Below are 22,390 nucleotides of genomic sequence, written 5' to 3'. Positions count from 1 at the left end.
ATGTAAGATTACTTCACGATAAAAGAAGCAGACATCCTATGCCATCTGCAAAGCTGCAGTATAAAGCCAGAAGTTATAAATCTGGGCGGCAGTACAGTGGCAGATGAGGAGACAGTCCTTTCGCCAATCCTACAGGAGACCTAGTCAGATACAATGATTATTACAGAACCCCGACACATTTGCCGGTAGGGGGCAGACTTTTGCTATTCCACAGTCAATGGAAAAAGTCGATTCAAGACTGTTGGATTTGGGATGACAGTGTCAAGGGCATACAGAATAGAATTTTTGAAAGTCCCAAAAAACAAATTTGTGGAATCCAGAGTTTATTCTGGAAGTCAAAGTTTTGGAAAACAGTATAAGAAATTTGCTCAGTTCAAAAGTAGTGGAATTTGTTCCGTAGTTGGAAGAGAAGAGAGGTTTTTATTCTCCATTTTTTTCTCGTAGAAAAGGCAACAGGCGGATTCCGAACTATCTTGGATCTCAGGCATTTGAACAAATGTGTAAAAGTATAGAAATTCTGCATGGAAACTCTGAAAAGCACAAATGGGTATAAGACAAAACTATTTTCTAGCCTCAATAGATCTGAAAGATGCATATTTCCACGTTCTGGTGTGCAGAAGGGATCGAAAATATCTGAGATTTTGCATTCAAGGAAAACATCTCTAATTGTCTACCATTTGGTCTAGCGACGTCCCGAAGGACATTAACAAAAGTGTTGGTGACTCTGTTATCTTGCCTAAGAACACCAGGTATAGCCGTATGGCCATACCTGGACGATCTACTGATTGCTGGAAAATCAGCAGAAGTAGTGAAAGTGGCCGTGCAGAGGACCATAGCATTTCTACTGGGTCACGGCTGGATAATACATTGGGAAAAGAGTCCTTTAATCCATCACAAAAAATAAAAAATTTTGGGGGGCTGATAGACACTCAAATTTACTATATAGCACTATCAGAAGAGGTGTAAAAATCCAAAGCTTGGCTGCTCTTGTTCAAGCATGTGACAAAATAGTTACGTCTAGGGCTACGCCTATTCCGAATGATGTAATCTACAATAGATAAGATACCGTGGGCGAGATGGAGAATGAGGCGATTACAGTGGAATCTACTTCAGTACAGCAGGAAAGGATTTCCTTTATATTATCGGATAAAACTACATCACATGGTGGAAAAGTACAGAAGAAAATATCCGAACAACATTAAAACAACAATTTTTTTGTAAATGCCGACGCAAGTTCGACAGGCTGGGGAGTTGAATTTTCGACACAAAATTTACAAGGATCCTGGAACACCAAGGAAATATTAATGTAATCAAATAAAAAGGAAATGCGGGCAGTTTGGTATGCTATAAAAGGTTTCCAAGATCATTTGAAAGGAAAACATCTAAAGATATTTTCAGACAACATATCAGTAGTGGCCTATCGGAATCGTCAAGGTGGGACCAGATGTCGAATCCTAATGGAAGAAGCATCAACAGTTATAGAATGGGCAGAAAAACATCTCAGTTCTCTGACAGCCATTCATGTTCCAGGAAAGGACAATGTAATTGCAGATTTTTTCAGCAGGAACAAGGTACTATCTGGAGAATGGGCATTTGATGTCCAAGTGTTCTAGGAAACTGTAAGAAAAAATTTGGTCGTCCACAGATAGATTTGATGGCAACTCATCTGAACACAAAGGTACATCACTTTTCCAGATACAACCTACCGCACACAAGCGGAGTGGACACATTCTCTCAAACTGGGATATGTGTTCCCACCGTTCCCTATGATTCCTTGTGTACTGAGGAAAATCAGAGAAGACAGGGCAAAGGTGATAGTAGTGCTTCCGTATTGGCCAAGAAGAGCATGGTTCCCCACAGTAAAGATAAGAGGTGAGAGAGGTCACTTTTTAGGGCGCAAAAGCTGCCAGTCGGTTCTATCAGTATTTCAAATAAGGAATCTTGCCACAATTCAACTAAATAAAGTATCACAGCACAATGAAAAAAAAGACAACCTACGGCGCTAATAAATTTACATGGAGTAGTAATGGTAATACATTCCTTGTTGTTTAAATATGGAAGATATCACAAGTCGAGTCAACAGATGTATCTCCTTCTGAATACAGTTCCTAATCGACGTCCTCTCAATCGTCACATAAGAGGAGATGTTGAAAAAGAAGAAGAAAGGGGACCAATGTGTAGTAATTGTCACGGCTGCCGACACTTGAGACTCCTGGAGGGAGGCAGGCCTACTAGGCACAATAAACTGGGGTGGTCTTGGGAATGACCTTTCCATGAAACTCAGTAGCACAGGATAAAAGTAAAATAGAATTTATTCACATAAGAATTATAAACAGCAAGGTCTCAAACACCACAGAGGTTCACATATGCAATAATATGTATAGGAGAGAATCCCCCCCCCCCAAAAAAAAATAAAAAAAAATATATATATATAATATATGCAGTCTTTAGCATATAAGAACTAACGGGGTAGGGAACGCCGAGTCCAGAATGAGGCTAACACCTCAGGATGACATTAAGGACCTTTGCCAGGGTAGAACCCTGTAGTAATGGAAATTCGGAGTAGAGCGGACCCTGCAGAATAGTATAGTTCTGGGACAGGGCCGTGCCCTGCGGTGCAGTGAGAGCCTTGTGGAGTAGTGAAGTCGGAGCAAGGTTAAGCCCTGTAAGACTATGAGATTCCAGGGCAGGGTTGAGCCCTGCAGCGTGGCTAGAGTTCGGAGCGGGGTTGAGCCCCGGGATGCGGAGAAGATTGCAGCGGGGTTGAGCCCCGGGATGCGGAGAAGATTGTAGTGGGGTTGAGCCTCGTGATGCAGAGAAGATTGTAGCAGGGTTGAGCCCTGTGGTGTGGATAGAGTACGGAGTGGGGTTAAGCCCTGTGATGCGGAGATGACACTGTAACGGTGCAATTGTAACAAGGATGAGTTCAATATCCACAGGAACGAAAAGACAAAAGGTAAAGTGCAGCAAAATGATGAAAGCACAATGATGGAGCAAAAAGTAATATCTAGACAATAGGAATACCTGGCTCTGTAGTACAGCGGATAACTGGCATCAGAAGTTTATCTGGAATACAACAAAGTCCACAGCAATCCACAGGCACAGTGGGGATCTGGCAGGAGTCCAAGAAAAGACCTGAAAGCAACGTTGCACAGACACTGAGACACAGTAACAGGGTTTATACTAGAGGTCTGTGATCCATAGGAAGTTTCAGAACATGTGACCCAAATGGAATCTGGTTTGAAATAATGAGCAATCTAGGAATCCCACAACCTGACGACACCTGGGAAACCGATGATCACTTTAACACTCTATCCCCTGAATGAGAAGCATGCCAGCAAGCAGGATATCTCCTCCAACGAACACCATGGAACTTTGGCAAAAGTAGTCTATCTTTATGTACTGAAATAGTCGCAGTCCTGACAGTAATTACATAAACGCCAAACTTGCTAGCAGACAGAACAGATATTTAGTCATTCATAATGTGGCGTACTCCGCTACCATGAATAACGGGGAAGAAACGTACTAAAGGGTATCTTTATATTCCAATATAAATAATTTATCTTTAGAGTTCACTTACCCATTTCACATCTCAGAGTATTGGATAAAATCTATAAAGGTTTCTTTTTCACTTTATTTGATGGAAAAGACTGACATTAAGGGTGTGTTTTCAAGCCTCACAGCTGGGCTATAACTGTTAGAAGTTTCTTTATAGTGAAAAGGTCCTTAATTGTGTACCCAAACTCACACTAGAGAGTGGACAGATATTCACATAAAGGTATCTTGGTATGATAAATACGGGTGCATACCCCAACTCAAATGATATGGAATGATGGCACTCTCATAGAGGTATCTTTATGATGATATTCAAATGTCTGGATTGGTCCTCAAAAATGTCACTTCAGTGGATGTATAGGCGGACCAATATATTTAAATCCAAAGAGTTTTATTTTTGGCATCATAAAAAAAAAAAGACACGTGGAACAAATCACTCCCAAAGAAAAGCTGTACCACGACACAGGGTAAAAAATGCCAGAATGAATACAATGGGCAATAATTAAAAGTCCAAAGAAAAATACACAATAAAAAAAATTAAAATAAAAAACATGCAAATAAAAAATGTAGCGTATAGGTCCAGGTATTTAGCTACTCACACCCTCAGTAGATTTCAACATGTTTCGGTCTCCAGGACCATTTTCAAGACATACTGCTGGTGTAGGGAGCTCAATATTTATGGAGGGGTGAGCTTATCAACTTGTTACAGGAAGTGGTCATCGCACAAAACATATACGAATGACTAAATACAATATCCAAAACGAACATCTGTTTTAATAAACATAACATTATTCAAAGTGCTAATATCCCATAATTTATGCAGGCCTATTAAGTGACCATTAATCATATTGCAGTAGTAAAATACAATACGGCATACAATTTTCGCTATTGTAGAACTGGAACTTCCGATTAAGTGGATCCTGGGAAATGTAGTCCATAACCTTTAGATGAAAATTCTGTATGTCTGACTACTGGAGTTGTAATTGGCATCATTTGGTACCACATTAGTAAACATGGTGATGGAAGATCCATGGACTTTACCAATTGAAGGCAATGACACTCGCGGACTGTTTGGAAAGCTATATTTTATATAATTGAGCAGTGGTCGCAATAATTAATGATCATTGTGAATGAATCTTTCCTAATAAGAGGACCCTCTATAAAACAGTGTGGCACATTGAAATCAATAGCAACTTTTGCCAAATATATATGGGAATGATAATTCATACTATTATTGTAAGCAACACATTTTCTTTTAACTTCTTCTTTATTAATGTTTGTGTATGTTAATTGTTGGTTCAATATTTCGCTGGTAATATTTTAATTTTAATAATAAAAGTTAAATTTTAGACAATTTGTTAAATCCCCAGAATGATAAAACATCATCATTAGATATCAATTTGTGGCTCATGAGTGCCCACGTAGGAATACTTTTTCTTTCTTTCTTCAGTATACTTTACCAATCATGCCAGGTTTGTTACACCAAGGACCACTGTTACATTCAAATCTTCATTTGACGGTATGGAAATTGAATGTGAACTACTAAGGAAGAAGGGAGTATCTGAACAAGCGGCAAAAAGTGTCCCCTGATATCTTAGAGAATATGGAAAACGTTTCTATTCTGAGCTGGATCAAGATTTGACGTGATGAAAGCAAGCACACCACAAGTGTTACCGTTTTTACATGATGGCTTTGAAAAAGGTCTAGCGACTTCAACCATTAAGGTGCAGATAGCAACACTAGGGGGTAAATATACTAAGATGGGAGTTCTATTACGAAGTGATGTTGCCCATAGCAACCAATCAGATTCCAGGTATTATCTTCTAGAAGGTGCTAGATAAATGAGAAGTAGAATCTGATTGGTTGGTATGGGCAACATCACTTCTTAAATAGAACTCCCATCTTTGTAAATTTACCCCACAGTGTTTTGTTGGACAAGAGATTGTCTCTGGAAAACTTTATAAAACTGTTCTGCCAAGCAATGAAGACAGAACGTCCTCAAGTGAGATCAGTCTTAGTCCCGTGGGATTTGAATCTGATTTTGGATGCATTAATGAAGACTCCGTTTGAACCATTACATGAAATTTTGTTGAATCTATTGACTTAGAAGGTAGTTTTCCTTACAGCTATCACTTTAGCATTATGGGCAGAAGAGCCCTATTTGAATATTTTGCCGGATAAAGTTGTCCTCAGGACAAATCCAAATTTCTTGCCGAAAGTGGTATCTTTTCATCTAAACCCAGAAATAATATTTTACCTTCATTTTTTCCACATCCAGAAAATGAGAATGTCTGCCTGTATACAGCAAAAGTCAAAAGTTTTGAAAATGACACAAGTATTGGTATTCACAAAGTGTTGCTGCTTCAGTGTTTAGACCTTTTTGTCAGATGGTACTATGGTATACTGAAGTAAAATTACAAGCATTTAAGTGTCAAAGGCTTTTATTGACAATTACCTTAAGTTTATGCAAATAGTCAATATTTGCAGTGTTGACCCTTCTTTTTAAAGACGTCAGCAATTCGCCCTGGCATGCTGTCAATCAACTTCTGGGCCACACATACTGACTGATGGCTGCCCATTCTTGCCTAATCAATGCTTGGAGTTTGTCAGAATATGTGGGTTTTTGTTTGTCCACCCGCCTCCTGAGGATTGACCACAAGTGCTCAATGGGATTAAGGTCTGGGGAGTTTCCTGGCCATGGACCCAAAATTTCTATGTTTTGTTTCCCGAGCCACTTAGTTATCACTTTTGCCTTATGGCAAGGTGCTCAATCAAGCTGGAAAAGGCATTGTTCGTCACCAAACTGTTGGATGGTTGGCAGAAGTTGCTCTTGGAGGATGTTTTTAGTACCATTCTTTATTCATGGCTGTGTTCTTAGGCAAAATTTGTGAGTGTGCCCACTCCCTTGTCTGAGAAGCAACCGCACACATGAATGGTCTCTGGATGCTTTACGAGATGTATGTTCAACCGATGGTTAGCAGTCTGCGCAGAACAGGTCCTGCGATCTCGCTCACAGACTCCTCAAGCCGCAGCATGATTGACAGGCTACGCCGTTTGGGGGGCGGGTCTGATTGCCGCTCCCGGAAGCGGGGGCGTGTCATCTCAGTTTTCTGGGGGAGGACGAGGCCAGGGTATGTCTCGGAGGATGCAGATTCCTTCTTCTTGCGTGACCAGGCACCAAACAGGCTGCAGGAAGCTTATGCTCATATAGCATGGCCTAGGGATATTTGGCATATTCTTTAGGTCCCCATGAGCTGTGTGGGTGTGAATATAAACATATGATCTTTGTGAATGACTTGCATTGATTGGAGGTATATCTTTTGTATTTAATTTGAGATGTATTTGGCGGGGGTGGAGTTGGTGGCTGGAATGTTGTCAATGGCTTTTACTGTGCCCCTCAGGCAAGACCTAATAGTTGCTGGCATTTCTGTGGCCCCTGTGTTTTTTTTTTTTTTTCCCCCTCTGACTTCAATAGCCTCTAATACATTTTTCTTTTTTTTTCACCAATGACCTTGGTTTCCTCAGGGTATAAAAAATTGTCTTTCAATGTATCTTGTTGGCGTGGGACTTCATTGTAATAAGCTGAATTACTGCACTACTTAGTGTTCTTTTCTCTCCTCAGGAACAGCACAGTTCATATGTGAATGAATATCCCGCCTTACCAGAGTATGAAACAGAGATTGTAGGCAAAGAACAAAGCGAGATGTTCATTGTGCGTGCTAGAGGATTGCCATGGTCTTGCACTGCTGAGGATGTGGTGAATTTTTTCTCCGGTATGTCCTTCCACCCTGGTAATACAGGGGCTTTATGAAGTGATATAGGAGTTGAATTAGCACATGGACCAATGAAAAGTTTAGTAGAATAGGTGTGTACCATGTAAGTGGTGGTACTATAAATGTCTATGAAAGAGATGCTTATTTTCTGCACTCTGATATCTACATTTTTCAGTATATCTTTCACTGCTGAGTCCCCTCCTTTATGCCAGAGATTGACAAAGGTGATATATTTAGCAGTTCATAAACTACTTGAAAGATACTTTCTGCTTCATCCTTTTTTTTTTACCTCAGCTATTGACTACACACTGCCCAAAATAGACCCAACACCATTCTTGCCCCATGTTGTACCACACCGTCTCCCTCTCACATAGACAGACTTACCTTGCAGAGCACAGCTTAGCTGTATGATGATCACTTTCCTTTTGGTAAAGAGAAGCCAATTAAAGTATATCAAAACCTAATATAATGAAATGATTGTGGTACTCTTTGGGTATTTGGCGTACATACCACTTCAGAAGGGGGGAGAGCAAGCATCCAACATGTGGGAATCTGTCATTTAGGAGATAAAAAATACAATTGCAAAATTTCAGGAGATTTTTTTGTGTTTCCCTTTTTGTCCAAAACTACTACCCTTGTAGGAGGTGTAAAAACATATTAAAAATATTTATCCTATTATTCCCATAATGGTCCTGTGATCAATATAGTATAAAAAAAAACGCATGATATATGTGTACCTCTATTCCTTTACCATAAGACTCTCATTCATTGGCAGACTTTTAAATATAGGTTTTGCACAATGCGCTATTGTTATGCTACAAACTATTTATAAATATACTAAGTACTGGAAGTAATACTGCTATGTATGTGGAATATAAGCGGGCAACTTCTAGGTATCTTAAACTACATGTGCTGTCCAACAGCTGTTAGAGGAGCAAAAATTGATCATCCTTTGACATATTTATATTTTACATGCATAAAATGAACATAGAGCCACCATTTCACCTTTCAGGTTGCAATATACGAAACGGGGAAGATGGAGTGCATTTCATGTTTAACAGAGATGGCAAACCACGAGGAGATGCAGTCATAGAGCTTGAGACGGCAGATGACTTGGCAAAAGCTTTAGAACAGCACAAAAGGTACTTGGGGCAGCGCTATGTAGAAGGTGAGCAAGCTGGATTACTTATTGCCACTATATGCTGGTGTAGTAAATGTATTTGATTTGTCGATTTTCATTACCCTAAACCCAAATATGCATTGAAGTAGAAATCTGATCAGGTGGTATTAGTGACTGCTGCATTATAGTGCTTACAGCAGACAATTACAAAGGGGTGGGTTCAGCAAGCCATTACTGAATGTGATCAGTTGGCCTAAGCAGCATCCGCTCACGTGCCGCTGATCTTTCAGATGATATGCTCCAATGCTCCTTTCAAAAGTCTGTGACAATTAACCTTTACTTAAAAGATTTTGCTACAACTTTAGTGGTTGGATTTGCATCAGTATAAACTCAATTTTCTTTATTAGCACATTGGTAAAACATTGCATAAAGTCCTATTGAGCTGTGCTGCCTACACTGTTACATTCATGGGCATTCCAGAATGCACCCTCCTCAAAATGGAACAAAGTATCCCATTAACTTGACCAGACAGCAGAATATCTGCTGACAAAAAATGCTTGTTACTCCTCTATAAAGAGCATTGCTGTAAAATCTATGATTTGTTGGCCAAAAACAGCGATTTTACAATGCTGGGGGTTCAGTAGCCATAACCTGGGTACACACTTGTCCAATCTGACCTAACACTTGGGTTGACATTGGTAGATTGTGGTTGCTCACACAATCTCTCATCCAATCCCGGCTATGTCAAACGATTTTCATATCTGCTGAAAAAATCTGGAGACACAGTTGTCAATCACTCGACCAATATAGAAGGGTGTACGCTCCTACGACTGGTTTGTCCAATTATCCTGTTTAATCACTCAAGCAGTGTGTGAATGGCAAGTGGTCTGCCAAAGATTGGAAGAGTGTGTATAGTGACACAATAATTTCAGCAGATCTGCTGTAATATTGGACAGGTGTGTACGCATGGATTTGGTGTTGTATATATGCGACCTAGGTCTCCAGTAAGATTCCATAAACAGTCTGGTAGGGAGTTGGGCCCCTGATGCTAGATGCTAGATTGCCATATCTAGCAGTACACTTGTTTTGCTAGGAAAGCATTTTTTTTAAATGCCAAAATTAAGTAGAATGAGTTCCTTATTATGTCAGCATGCTCTCATTGCTGAGATATGCTTTTCACCAAGGTATATCCAATGTGTGATTTTTTTTTTTTTTTTTGTTTTTGTTTTGTGGGACTTCACCCACTTGAGATTATTTTTTGGTCATCAACAACTTTGAGTGTCCTTCCTTTGAACTGTTGTGTACAATTTAATCGCCTTCAAGAGACTCCTGCTGCCCACCATGTTGAGACATAGTACATCTGAGTTGTGTGCTCTTATTTATTCTTCTAATTTTTCAGGAGGGTAAAGAAGTCCTCAGGCTGGTACTGTCCTTGCTGAAGTTTATTTAAAGGTTCAACATGAACCATGTCTTAATTCCAAAGGAAGAACCCTGCGTATGTTAGATGGGTTTTTTTCTCTGCTTGTGTACTTTTCTCAAGTTTTTTTTCGAACATTTTTGGTTTGCTCTATGAATGGAGTGATAGTCATTAGAAAGTCATACTTTATTTTTGGTGAAACTGTTCCTGTCCTAACAATACATTCTCCTAGGTTGGTAGTTCTTTGTGCACTGTTCATAATGAGGCCTCAGTAGAGCTAGCATTTTAAAGATGTCCTTACTTTGTTCACTTCATATCATCACCTATACAGGGTTAACATAACTGCTGCATCAGGTGTCTGACTTGGTCAGAAAAGTCAACCAAGCGACTGCTATTCGTCAGCATTTCTCTCTCTTAAGCATGTTAAGGGCATCCCAAAGTATCTCTATACCAATGGAAAAAAGGATTCTTAGGTATTCTCTACTCACTCATCCAACAAATTATAGTCTAGCTCCCATAGTTTTTCTCTGTATTGGTCTAATAGTAACTGAGCACTGATAGAAGTTAAAAGAAAATATAGGGCTGGAAGAGGAATTGTTTGTAGGTGTAGGGTTTGGCCCCAAATAATGTGTTCCTCTGTTTATACTTTGGAGAAGTATTGGTGCAGAATGCAAATTCCCTTGATTATAAGTAAAAGCCAGTGGGAGGGTTTTCTGGTGACCATAACATTCTTAATTTCTGCTTATTTAATTTGGTGAACAAAAGACTTTAGGTAAAATGTAAAATGATGGAACTGAATTTTTGTTTTCTTGGACATACCTTAAATGTTGCAAAACCAGTAGCACAAAAAGAAAACTCTAGCAGAGGGGCAAACTCTGAGAAAATGAATTAAAACAAAACTTTTAATAGTCTAATGGATAAAATTATTTTAATAGTGGCTCATTTATCTGAATAAGCAATCTGAACACTCGTATATATGCACAACAGTTATCAATATATTCACAGTTGCTGCTGCACCCGCTGTCTGAATAAGTCTATTAGATTACATAACCAGCTCTGTTTGGACAGTTAGGAGGTCTAAATTATATTGTTTGGTTAGCTGTAAAATGCAGCAAGAATGGCATTCACATCTGTAAATAAATCACCGTGACTCCAGCAGACTGCTGTATAACACGCCTATCTGGCGTAAAAGCTGGCCCTGATTGTATATAACGGTGGTCTGTCTCATTTATACTGCTTTTATACCTAAATTCCGGGTCTGATCAGGAGGTTGGAACAGAGTTCTAAACCGGATCAGACCCAGAATTTAGCCGGCGCCGACCTAGGAAATTCCAGAGTCAGAGCCGTTCACACTGGAGCCAGGTCTGCAGTGACCCGGCTCTTCTGGTGTGGAAGTGGACGCTTGGAGATTGTCATCTCCAAGCGCCACTGAAGCCGGCCAATCGGCGTGCTCCAGGTCATCATGATCCGGATCGCGCCGTTTACACTGCAAGGTTTCACAGGTCATTCGTGTTTTAAAATCTGCAAGTTACCTGGATTGGATTTGCTGGGTCACTTGCCCCGGGAATCCAACCCTGTCCCCTTTTTACACCAAGGAGCTTACCCGGTTAACCCTGCAATAACCCGGGTTCTAGCCCGATTGGTGGAGCTTGCTACAATCAGCCTGTCTATGTTCTGGACATAGACGTTTGTCTTGTTTAGAGTGCAGAGATTGGATAGCATAACATACTATGATAGGCTTATACTTTAGTCTATCACTGATTGACCACCTAATTGGTGGAGCTTTGCTATTTAACAGCCTGACTATGTTCCTGGAAACTGAGCTTCTGTGAAAAAGCCCTGGTGAAACGCGCGTTGAGTCTCTGGGGAATTTTCTAGTGCACACAAGGGATCCCCCTGCTCCACGTACCCTGATCTTTTGGCAGTCTAAAGGTATTTACACTGCTATATTCTCTGGTATATTCAGTAGCACTCTCATTGTGAACTACATGCCCTACTGCCCTGCAATGTTAAATGCGCTAGACCATGTTTGGTTTCCAACATAGGACATGATTAGTTTCCAACAGCAGATGCTACTATAATCTATTTTCAATGTGCTAGTGTTTGAGGACTCTCATTGTCTGGGACAGCAGATCCTCCTACATGCAAGAACACAGGTCCTATATTTCCATCAGCTTTACCACCACATTCATATTAATAGGGTGAAATTATCCTTATTTTTTGCTACTATCTTAAAAAATTTTTGTTTCCCAATTGATCAGAGCTATATATATGTAATTGTAAGCCATATATATAATTTTGGGTATTGGTACATTTTAATTTATATATTTTCCTTGTTTTCTATTATTCAAATTTTTGTCATATTTATTTTGTATAAGCAACATATATACTATCAAGTACTGTTCTTATAATTAGGGAGGGTTCAATTAGCCGCAGTAATTGAGTGCTAATTGATTCCCCAATTAGCACTAGAGGCAGCCTGCAGGCTGCCCATAACAGGGAATCCGACCCGAAAATCCCTCATAACTAGCGTGTTAACTGGTACCACAACGCTATTAGCGCATAGGTCCGTGATTTTAGCATGGATTCTATGTGCCCGTTAATGTGTTCACTTAATGGGCGTTAAAACAGACTTTGGTAAAAAATAACTTTGAATTGAATAGCCACAGGCGTTGAAGCCCGAGGATACTCTTTTTTTTTTTTTTTTTTTTTTTTTTTTTTTTTTTTCACCCCCATTGATTTAAAGGGGCTAATTGAATTTGGCCCTTAGTGTTCAGACTGCAATTGCAGGAGCAAATGTGAATTCTTAGACCGCAAATATAATAACTGTTGTGCATATATACGGGTGTTCAGATTACTTATTCATCTAAATGAGCCACTATTAACTTAATAGACTGATAAAATATTTTTGTTTTAATTCTTTTTCTTAGAGTGTGCCCCTTTTGCTAGAGTTTTCTTTTTGTTCTATTGGTTTTGTATGATTCAAATTACTCTGGGTGCACCTCTGTTCTTGCATTTGTTCTGTATTAACACCCTGATGCTTTATATAGAATATCCATTATCTGACATAGTATTACCTGACACAATAATTGGAGAACTTTTTTTTTTTTTCTCTTCCCCCTAACCCTTTTTAAGTACATACATTAAATATCATAGCACATAAGTAAATATAAACTTTGAAAATACCGACATCTATTAAAATATAATATAAATTGAATATAATTTGTTAGTTCTGTTAGTTATGTGACAGAGAAACAATTTAAGGTTCTGTCACGTTGGTCAGATGTCCCCTTAATCTAGCAAATATGTTTCCTGGGCTACCAGATAAATGCTGGCGTCGTGATATGGAGATCGGCTCCCCACTGCACATTTGTTGGGACTGCAGTCTCCTATGTTCCTTCTGGGACCAAGTGATCTGTCCCCAAGTCAATAGTGGGCGAGGAGACTCCCTCTGATCCCTCTTTCTGGCTCCTTAACTAACATCCTGGTCCTTTGGCAACTTATGAGTCCCTGTTAAAGTTTATTAATAGTGCCGTGATCCTGGTTCGCTAGCAGTCTAAATCCCCCCCCTTTCACCCACACACACTAAAGCAATGGTTTGCCCGTATATGTCTATGGAAGAGGGGAATGAGGAGTTCCCCTACTTGGCACCCATGACTGGAATTCAAGTTTTCAAGAACAAACCTAATGTCTGCTGCATGAGCCCAGTTATCTCTTCCCCTGATAGAGCTCTTATAGTTGCTTATGTTGAAGGACGCCCCTTCTCAGATATTATTATTATTACTACCAGTTATTTATATAGCGCACACATATTCCGCAGCGCTTTACAGAGAATATTTGGCCATTCACATCAGTCCAGATATGCTTTCTATCTGCACTTTTGGACCCCCCATCTCTCCCCATCCCCTCCCTTATGTGTGCTTTTTATTTTTGGTGGACTTTTGTCTGTTCCCAATATTTTGTTTTATGCTGGATAATATTTGAGCGCTGTTAGTTTTGGATTTATCTCCATGACTAGTTTTATGTTGTGTATTGTCTTTATCCCACATTTTGATATACTGTCTCTGGTGATTTTGTAATCTGCTTTAAAAAAAAAAAAATATCTATTGAAAAAGATTTAATAGAATATGTTAAAATGGTATCTTGTTACCAGCTGATTTCTGTTTTACAGTGTTCGAAATGAGCCCAAAAGATGCAGAGTCACTGTTACAAAGACTGCAAGCTGTCATGTCGCCCACTACACAGTCCTCTCTGTCACAGGTTCCACAGTCACTGTCTGCAACCCAAATTGACAGCACAGTACGGCTTCGGGGTCTTCCATATAGCTGTAGTGACCAGGACATAATCAATTTCTTTTCAGGTGATCCCTTTTTTTTTAAAATATAATTTGCATTGTTAAGCTGATATGTTTTGTATGCATTTTGATTCATACAACATTAATTTCCTTTTATGAGAACCACTGTGCATAGGTTTAAAGTCCTAGGACTAAAAGCACATAGTGATGTAATCTCAGAGAACGAGAGTGGTGGAGCGATGAACATTCAGTTGCAAAGTGGAATTGGAATTTCCTCTCCATGTTTGGTCTTTCCTTTTTGTTTTCTTTGTTTTTGTCATTTGAACAAAGGAAAAGCACATGAGCTCAGAAAGGTCAGTGATTCTGTAGAGAGAGATGCTTGGGAAGCTCACGTAGTTGTCCTACCAAAACAGACATAGGGACAGCAAAGCATATTCCTTCCCCTTTCCTGTTCTGTCATTCACCTTTACGGGTGTCTATCACTTGTCACACAGTCATACAGCTCAATGATCACTGTGGGCCCCTCCTCTCTCTTTCACCAGACAAAAATGGAATAAAGCTAAAACCAAATGACTATGTATGTGTACATATAGCATAAGAATGTTCTGAAAAAAGCAAAGTGCATAAATCTCTCTGCTTGTAATTCTTAAGATCCCACTGATAGGTTTATTTATTTAAGAGGTGTACAAACGTTTACTTTGTTTTTCATTACTATGTACTGTTTTTTGTGTGTTCTTGCAGGACTGACCATAGCCAATGAAGGCATAAATTTTGTCTATGACCAGAGGGGACGCAAGTCAGGGGAGGCATTTGTTCAGTTTATTTCTCAAGAACATGCAGAAATGGCACTTTTGAGACACAAGCAGGAAATAGGAAGCAGGTAACGTGCGTATGTGATACGTCCGAGATGCTGCCAGTCTTTAGCTGAATTTAGAGGAGTCCAAACAAAACCTATTATTGTACTAAATGCATGTATGCTCAGGTACTGGGAATTACTTGTGACCACAACCATCAAAAGTTATTGCTGGCCACATGATGCTGTATCACAGCGCTATCGGTCAGTAGGTCTGAGCGCACATGTGACTTGCAAACAAAAAGGGCCTCGCAAATGCAGTGATTGGCATATATGATGCAAAAACAATTATCGGATGATTTGTGTATAGTTTCCAAGAAATTATGATTATTGGAGGAATAATGTAAATTAAAGATCTGAAATTATAATTTAAGACTATCAAGTTTTGGTCCTTACATGCAAATTGGATCTTTGGAAAACTTAGAATTATCTGTATTCTAGCATTAGTTTTCTCTAAGGGCTGTAGTTCTACCTACACTCTAGTTAGTGATCTGGTCAGTTTGTTACTCATTTGTTCTGATAGTGTATTGCAGGGGTTGACAACCTGTGGAACTACACCTCACAGCATGCCCTGCCATTTTTGCTGTTGGGATACGTAGTCCACAGCAGGTGGAGCTGTGCATTTTGCATACCTCTGGTGTGTACTATTAGATCTTTTCAGGAAGATATGGCATCCCTGTAAGCATAAGCTGACTAATATTATTGGGATATTGTTCTCTAGGTAACGACAGTGTGTGAAACGTACCAGTAAATTGCAAGTGGAGGGAAAAAATGAAATTTTATTGGTGTTTGTACTAAAATTCATATCTTTAAAAAGGTTGGCTGGATATTGTCAGATGATAAAAGAAAAAAAACACACACACCAATGTACTATATATGGTGCCCTGATACACATAAGCAGCTTAAACATGTTGAGGCATATATCCAGATATATAAATTTTCATGTCATGAGTTTTCCTATAATAATTTGTCGGTGCATAGATAAAGATGTATAGAAAACAATGTAGATGGTTTTAAAATGGCTCTAGCCATTAAAGTGCAAACCATCCCTGCATCGGTGCCTGTAGAGTTTCTTGCCATGGACTTTTATATTTTCCCAATGTGTCCCCATTTTCAGGTACATTGAAATTTTTCCAAGCAGGAAAGGTGAAAGCCAGAGCGCTAATTTCCCTGTCAGAAGAAGAAAAGCATTTGATCCAACCATGAAAGACCTTTATGACCCAAACAATCCTCATAATAGTGAAAATAAAGACAGACAAGCTGATATATCAAGTGAGAATAATCACATGAATGGTGAGACATTACTTACTTTTCTCTTCAAATAAATTGTTAATGACATGGCCTAATTTAACCCTTAGAATGCCAAGCACATACATGTACTGTATGTTAAATGTGCAAAATGCTAGGCAATAAATTAGGACTTAAAGGTGCATACACACACAGATTATCGTTAACTATATCATTTATCGTTCAATCATTGAAAAAGAATCGTTCGCTTTCTAAGTTAAAACGATGAACGATTATTGTTCATGCGCGTTCATGTTTGTAGTTGTCAGATTGACCAACTAAACTATTTTCAGTAAGGGAATATGCAAAAATCGTTTGTAGTTTACTAAAATCGTTCATTTACTAAATGTAATGAACGATTTTTTGTAAGTATTTTCGTTCATTTTTCCCTTGAATGATTTTAGTAAACGATTTTCATTCATTTTTTCCTTGAAAAAATGAACGAAAATCGTTTACTAATATCGCTCATTTACTAAATCGTTGTGTGTGTGTATGCAGCTTAAGAGTCACATTCCTACACAAATCTTTTGCTGATCTGTTTTTTTCTTTAAGACTGCCTTATGAATGATTCCCCCTCCTACAATAAAAAATAAATTGTTAATTATTTTAAAACCTTTTCGGCTGCACTTTCATACCATGATCATCCCCTTCAGTGCTTACACTAGTCTTGGTGCTCAGAGGGTATTCCGTAAGCAGTTACCCACAGTGACTGGGGCATTGGTGGGATGGTCAATGCATGAATAGATAAAAAAAACTAAACAAATTTACTTAAGGACAACACTCTTAAACCTCCCTTGTAGAGAATGAGAGCACCTCTATTGATTGACTAGTCTGTCTGGAACAGTTTGAAGACTGTTCAAAATGGTGTGATCCATGATGTCCACCCAAAGTGCTCAGTTACACCAAACCACTACTACCCCAAGTGACCAGTATAGCCCATCTACCAATAGCAACGCTCCATTTTACTTGCTTAACATCTTTTTATTTGGCAGAGAGCACACATTTTTAAACCCATAGTAGTACAAGTGTATGCTGCTCAGTCTGTGCATTTAGTTTTCTTGGGCTATCTCTTGTATATTTTTTATTGGGCTGCATTGCAAACATTTTTTATAGTTTTGAAATGTTAAAGATTTTGAAATCTTTGATTATCATGTTTCTGGAATTTGCATTTAACCACTTTTGTTTAATAAGTGGTTTTAATTCAATGTTTACCCACAGATTATGTTAAGGACATTTCTGGAAAATCTATGGATGCTAATGATTTCACAGTTGTATCACCAGTCCACGATATCCACATTCGAGGAATCCCATTCCATGCTTCAGGGCAAGATATTGCAAATGTAAGTTAAATAATGATCAAAATGCCTTGTGTACATATTATAATGCTGTTTTATAGTTACAGTATTATCTGCACAATGTGATGACCTCTTTTCTCTCAATAGTATTTTCATCCTGTGATGCCGCTGAAGATTAATATTGAGTTCAGTGCAGATGCTGGCGGTGCCTCTGGGGAAGCTGTTGTAAGATTTCTGACTCATGAGGATGCTGTAACTGCCATGGCCAAAAACAGATGCCATATGCGTAAGTATAGCTACGATCTGTACCTAGATTTCATCTGTGCTGAACTCATTGTAAAAGCTGCATTTCTACTTCAGGGTCCATAGGGTATCCACAGGATACCTTGGGGTATAGGTGTGATGTCAGTCATCGGGCACCATAGAGTTAAGCTTTTCAGCCTCCCAGGATGCACTAGGTCCCCCTCCTATACCCCGCCCCCGAGCCAAGGCACCTCAGTTTAGTTTGGTGCCCGGCCGGAGTCGGGTGCACCTGTCGGAGTGGGGGCTAGAAGAGCCCCTGAAGCTTTCTTCTATGCAGCTGTGGCTGCACATCTGGATGTACAGCATGGACAGTCAGTCCTGACGTCCATGCTGTCTTCCCTACACCCCCGCCGGTACCAGAACGCCGGTACCGATCCGGGGATGCTGGTGAGCATCTGGGGTCACAGCTAGGTAAGCAGCGGGGTCCCGCGGTGGGTCCCTGCTGGTCACATGGTCCTAAGTCCCCAGGCAGGGGGCTCCCTGGGGACTGGCTGCAGCGTGGAGCCAGGCGACCAACCTGCGCTTCCACTACCCCTGGGACAGCGGACCGCAGCAGAGCGGTAGCGCTGCGGCGTCCCAGGGGTTAAATGCATGCCAGGGGAGCGCGCCTTCCCTGTCTCACAGCCGACGCCTCCCCCGCTGCACACAGCCCTCTCTGCACGCTGCCGACTGATCCTATGGCAGCGCTCCTCCCCCAGGCCAGCCTCCTCTCTGCTCCTCGGCGGCCATCTTCTCTGAAACGCATGGTGAACGCTGCTGGAAGCCTGGACGGAAGCATCGTGGTCTGGGTCCGCCTGCATACCTCTCCTCCGATTTGGGTCAGGTCTGTGTATGCTGCGCTGTGTCCTACCAGGCCCTGTGTCTGTGTAGTTGAGTGATCAGCGCTGTTAGTGCAGGAATTGATATTTCTTTGCATTGTATGTGACTGTGCTAGCGCTGCTGCCTGTAACTTTTCTTCTAACTATCAGCTTTATTACTGTCCCTGTTCTTTCTGCTAAGCCCTTGCGGTGCTGCAGGGTGGTCTCTCGCCTATTTAATATATAATTGGTGAGAGGGGTCACATACGTGGTGCCATCATGTCTGAAAGTGATTTTCCCCTCCGGCTACAGTGTACTACGTGTAAAGTACCGTTAGCGGAGGGGGAGGGTAGCGCGGAGGGCCTCTGCCGGCAGTGTTTGTCCATGGCGCGGCCTCTTACGGTTACAGCACCGGTACAGGAGCCGCCCTGGGCTTGTTTCGCTCAGGCGCTTACAGCCTTAGTGGGCCAGTTAGCTCCGCAGCCCGCGTTTACACCGATGGGTTTGTCCCAGCAGTCAGTGGTGTCGTCACCCATGCAGGGTTTCCCACGACAATTGGTGGTACCCCACAGTCTCCCTATTTCCCCGCTCCCGGTTTCTCAGGAGCCAGCGTGGGTTAACTCCCTGACTAGTTCTGTACAGCACTTGTCGGATGTGTTACAAGGGGAGTCTGTGATGCGGCCACATAAACGGCCGGTGGCGTCTCTGTCGGCTCCTTATGAGGATGACGAGGGGACGTCTGATGATGGGGAGTTTCTGGATCCTTATGATCAGGAACCTCTCCATACTAAGGACGCTGATGCTAAGTCCAAAGTATATATTCCTGGACTTATTCGGGCGGTCCGCACAGCCTTGGTGATTGAGGACAAAGTTCCCCCAGCGGCTAAATCTAAGTATGCCTTTTTCAAGGATGTGAAGGGCGATGCCACAGTCTTTCCTCTTTCGGGTCAGTTAGTGGACCATTTAGAGGAGGCGTGGAAACAGTCTGGCAAAAGATACCAGCCGCAGAGGCGCCTGGCGGTAGCTTTTCCGTTTGCGGATAATTATTTTGCAAAGTGGGAATCCCCTCCACAGGTGGATTCTCACGTGACCCGTCTTGTCCGTAGTGCCACATTGCCGATGCCATCCATGTCCTCCCTTAAGGATGCTACAGACCGCAAGGTGGAGATCTGCCTGAAGTCAGCTTATTCCCTTGCGGGGGGGGCAGCACGGCTGGCTATGGCCATTTGCTGGGTTGCCAGAGCGATGGAGCGCTGGGCGGATTCATTAGAGGCATCTTTTGATTCCGACTGTCCGGCCGAACAGGCGGAGTTGATTGGTAATCTCCATGATTCGGCCACTTATATCAACAAGGCGGCCTTAGACATTAGTACTCTGGTGTCTAGAATTTCTTCAGCAGCGGTGGCTGCTCGTCGCACCTTGTGGCTGCGATCCTGGAAGGCGGACGCAGATTCCAAAAAGGGTCTGGAGGCGTTGCCATCTACCGGAGAAGTTCTCTTCGGTCCGGATCTGGATAAGATTGTGGCCACGCTGGCGGCAGCCAAATCGGCTTGTCTCCCGTCGGCCGCTGCTCCTTCTGGTTCTGGACCATCGTCCTTTCGGTCATCTCGGGCCCTGGGCAGGCCCAAACCACAGTCGTTTCCTCGACAGGCTGGCCCTAAGAAATCGGCCAAGCCCCGGAAGCAGGCATGGAGTACCAGACGTCCGGCCCCCAAGCCAGATGACAAGCCTGCGGCCTGACGGTCCGGGCCTCCCTTTGGGGGATCCCAAAGGGGGAGGCCGCCTGCTGCAGTTCGCCGAGTGTTGGTCGGTCACTACGACAGACACTTGGGTTCTCGAGGTGGTCTCCCACGGGTACGCCGTCTCCTTCCGGCACAGACCCCCGGCTCGATTCTTCACCACGGGTCTACCATCAGACCGGAACAAGGCTACGGAGCTGCGGAAGGTATTGCACACTATGCTCCAGGCTGGAGTTATAGTGCCTGTTCCATTCTCCCAGAGGGGCCAGGGTTTCTATTAAAATCTTTTTTTGGTACAGAAACCCAATGGATCATATCGTCCGATTCTCAACCTCTAAGCTCTCAACAGGTCTTTGCGGGTTTCGGATGGAGACACTACGGTCCATTATTCTGGCACTGGAACCTGGGGACTACATGGTGTCATTGGACATACAGGACGCTTACCTGCATGTCCCTATTCTTTTGCGCCATCAACAGTTCCTCAGGTTTGCAATCCGCAGTGACCACTTCCAGTTTCGGGCGTTACCTTTTGGCCTGGCGACAGCACCATGTGTTTTCACCAAGGTGATGGCGGTCATGGTGGCTTCTATGCGGCTGCAGGGAGTCCGCATGTTGCCGTACTTGGACGACCTTTTATTGGTGGCAGGATCTCCAGAGCTCCTTCTACGCCACTTGGACCTGACCATTGCGCTACTGCAACGGCACGGCTGGATAATCAACTGGCAGAAGTCCACTCTAATCCCGTCTCGGAGGATTCTGCACCTCGGAGCCTTATTGGACTCGGAACAGCAGAGGATCTTCGTGACTGAGGAAAAGATCTCTGCTTTACAGTCGAGGGTGCGCAGTTGTCTGCTCAGCCGCCGGGTGTCTCTACACTCGGCGATGAGGTTACTGGGCTCCATGGTGTCGGTGTTCGACATGGTGGAATATGCCCAGTTTCACTCCAGACCTCTGCAGCACCTAATTCTGTCCAAGTGGAACGGGCTGCCTCAGTCTCTGAAGTCCCAGACGATTGTGCTCTCCCCGGAGGTTCGCCTGTCCCTTGCCTGGTGGTTACAGACGACCCATCTCAGCGGGGGACGTCCGTTCTGGGTTCCAACTTGGGTCCTGTTGACAACGGACGCCAGTCTTTGGGGCTGGGGAGCAGTTTCGGGTCCACACTTGTTCCAGGGCAGGTGGACGCCGACAGAAGCGGAGCTTCCAATCAATATCTTGGAACTCCGTGCGGTCTTCAATGCTCTCCAGCAGGCACATCGGGTTCTCCAGGGTCGTCCGGTACAGGTCCAGTCGGACAACGCTACCACCGTGGCCTACATAAACAGGCAAGGAGGAACCCGAAGTCGGGCGGCTCTCGTGGAGGTCTCTCGGATCCTGGTATGGGCGGAGCGCAATCTTCCGGCCATATCAGCGGTCTTCATCCCGGGAGTGCTAAATTGGGAGGCGGACTTTCTAAGTCGCCAGGACGTTCATCCGGGGGAATGGTCCCTGCACCCGGACGTTTTTCAACTGCTGGTGGACAGATGGGGTCTTCCAGAGATCGACCTCATGGCTTCCCGGCACAACAACAAGTTGCCGGTGTACGGGTCTCGCACAAGAGACGAAGGGGTGTCTCTGGTAGATGCTCTGTCCGTCCGGTGGACGTTCCGATTCGCATACCTGTTCCCTCCGGTCTCCCTTCTTCCACGGGTAATCCGGAAATTCAAACAGGAAGGAGGGACGCTCCTGTTGATAGCTCCCGCGTGGCCCAGGCGGCACTGGTTCTCAGACCTTCAGGGTCTGTCCGTGGACAGTCCTCTGCGGTTGCCGCTACGACCGGACCTTCTGTCTCAGGGTCCTTGTCTTCACCCGGACCTGACTCGGCTGTCTTTGACGGCGTGGCTGTTGAGACGGCCATGCTGAGGTCCCGGGGGTTTTCCAGCTCTGTGGTGCGTACCATGTTGCGAGCTAGGAAACAGTC

At 42.6% G+C, this 22,390-nt stretch overlaps 1 protein-coding gene across 2 annotated transcripts in view; it reads left to right on the top strand.

Annotated features, from left to right (window-relative positions):
• GRSF1 (G-rich RNA sequence binding factor 1) overlaps positions 1–22,390 on the top strand; it is a 35,915-nt gene that overhangs the window by 9,404 nt on the left and 4,121 nt on the right. For both annotated transcript variants that reach the window (XM_088448347.1, XM_088448348.1), the window contains exons 2-8: positions 7,178–7,328; positions 8,341–8,496; positions 14,037–14,225; positions 14,901–15,039; positions 16,130–16,305; positions 17,518–17,639; positions 17,742–17,880. In XM_088448347.1, coding sequence (XP_088304473.1) covers positions 7,259–7,328; positions 8,341–8,496; positions 14,037–14,225; positions 14,901–15,039; positions 16,130–16,305; positions 17,518–17,639; positions 17,742–17,880 — 991 coding nt within the window. In that variant the 5' untranslated portion in view covers positions 7,178–7,258. The remainder of the gene's footprint in view (positions 1–7,177; positions 7,329–8,340; positions 8,497–14,036; positions 14,226–14,900; positions 15,040–16,129; positions 16,306–17,517; positions 17,640–17,741; positions 17,881–22,390) is intronic.

This window comes from Taudactylus pleione, unplaced genomic scaffold (assembly GCF_031769625.1).
Source record: "Taudactylus pleione unplaced genomic scaffold, aTauple2 ptg000454l, whole genome shotgun sequence".
In the NCBI taxonomy this organism is placed as follows: domain Eukaryota; kingdom Metazoa; phylum Chordata; class Amphibia; order Anura; family Myobatrachidae; genus Taudactylus; species Taudactylus pleione.
The sequence above is the reverse complement of the archived record's forward strand: the minus strand, read 5'-3'. Positions and strand labels throughout refer to the sequence as shown.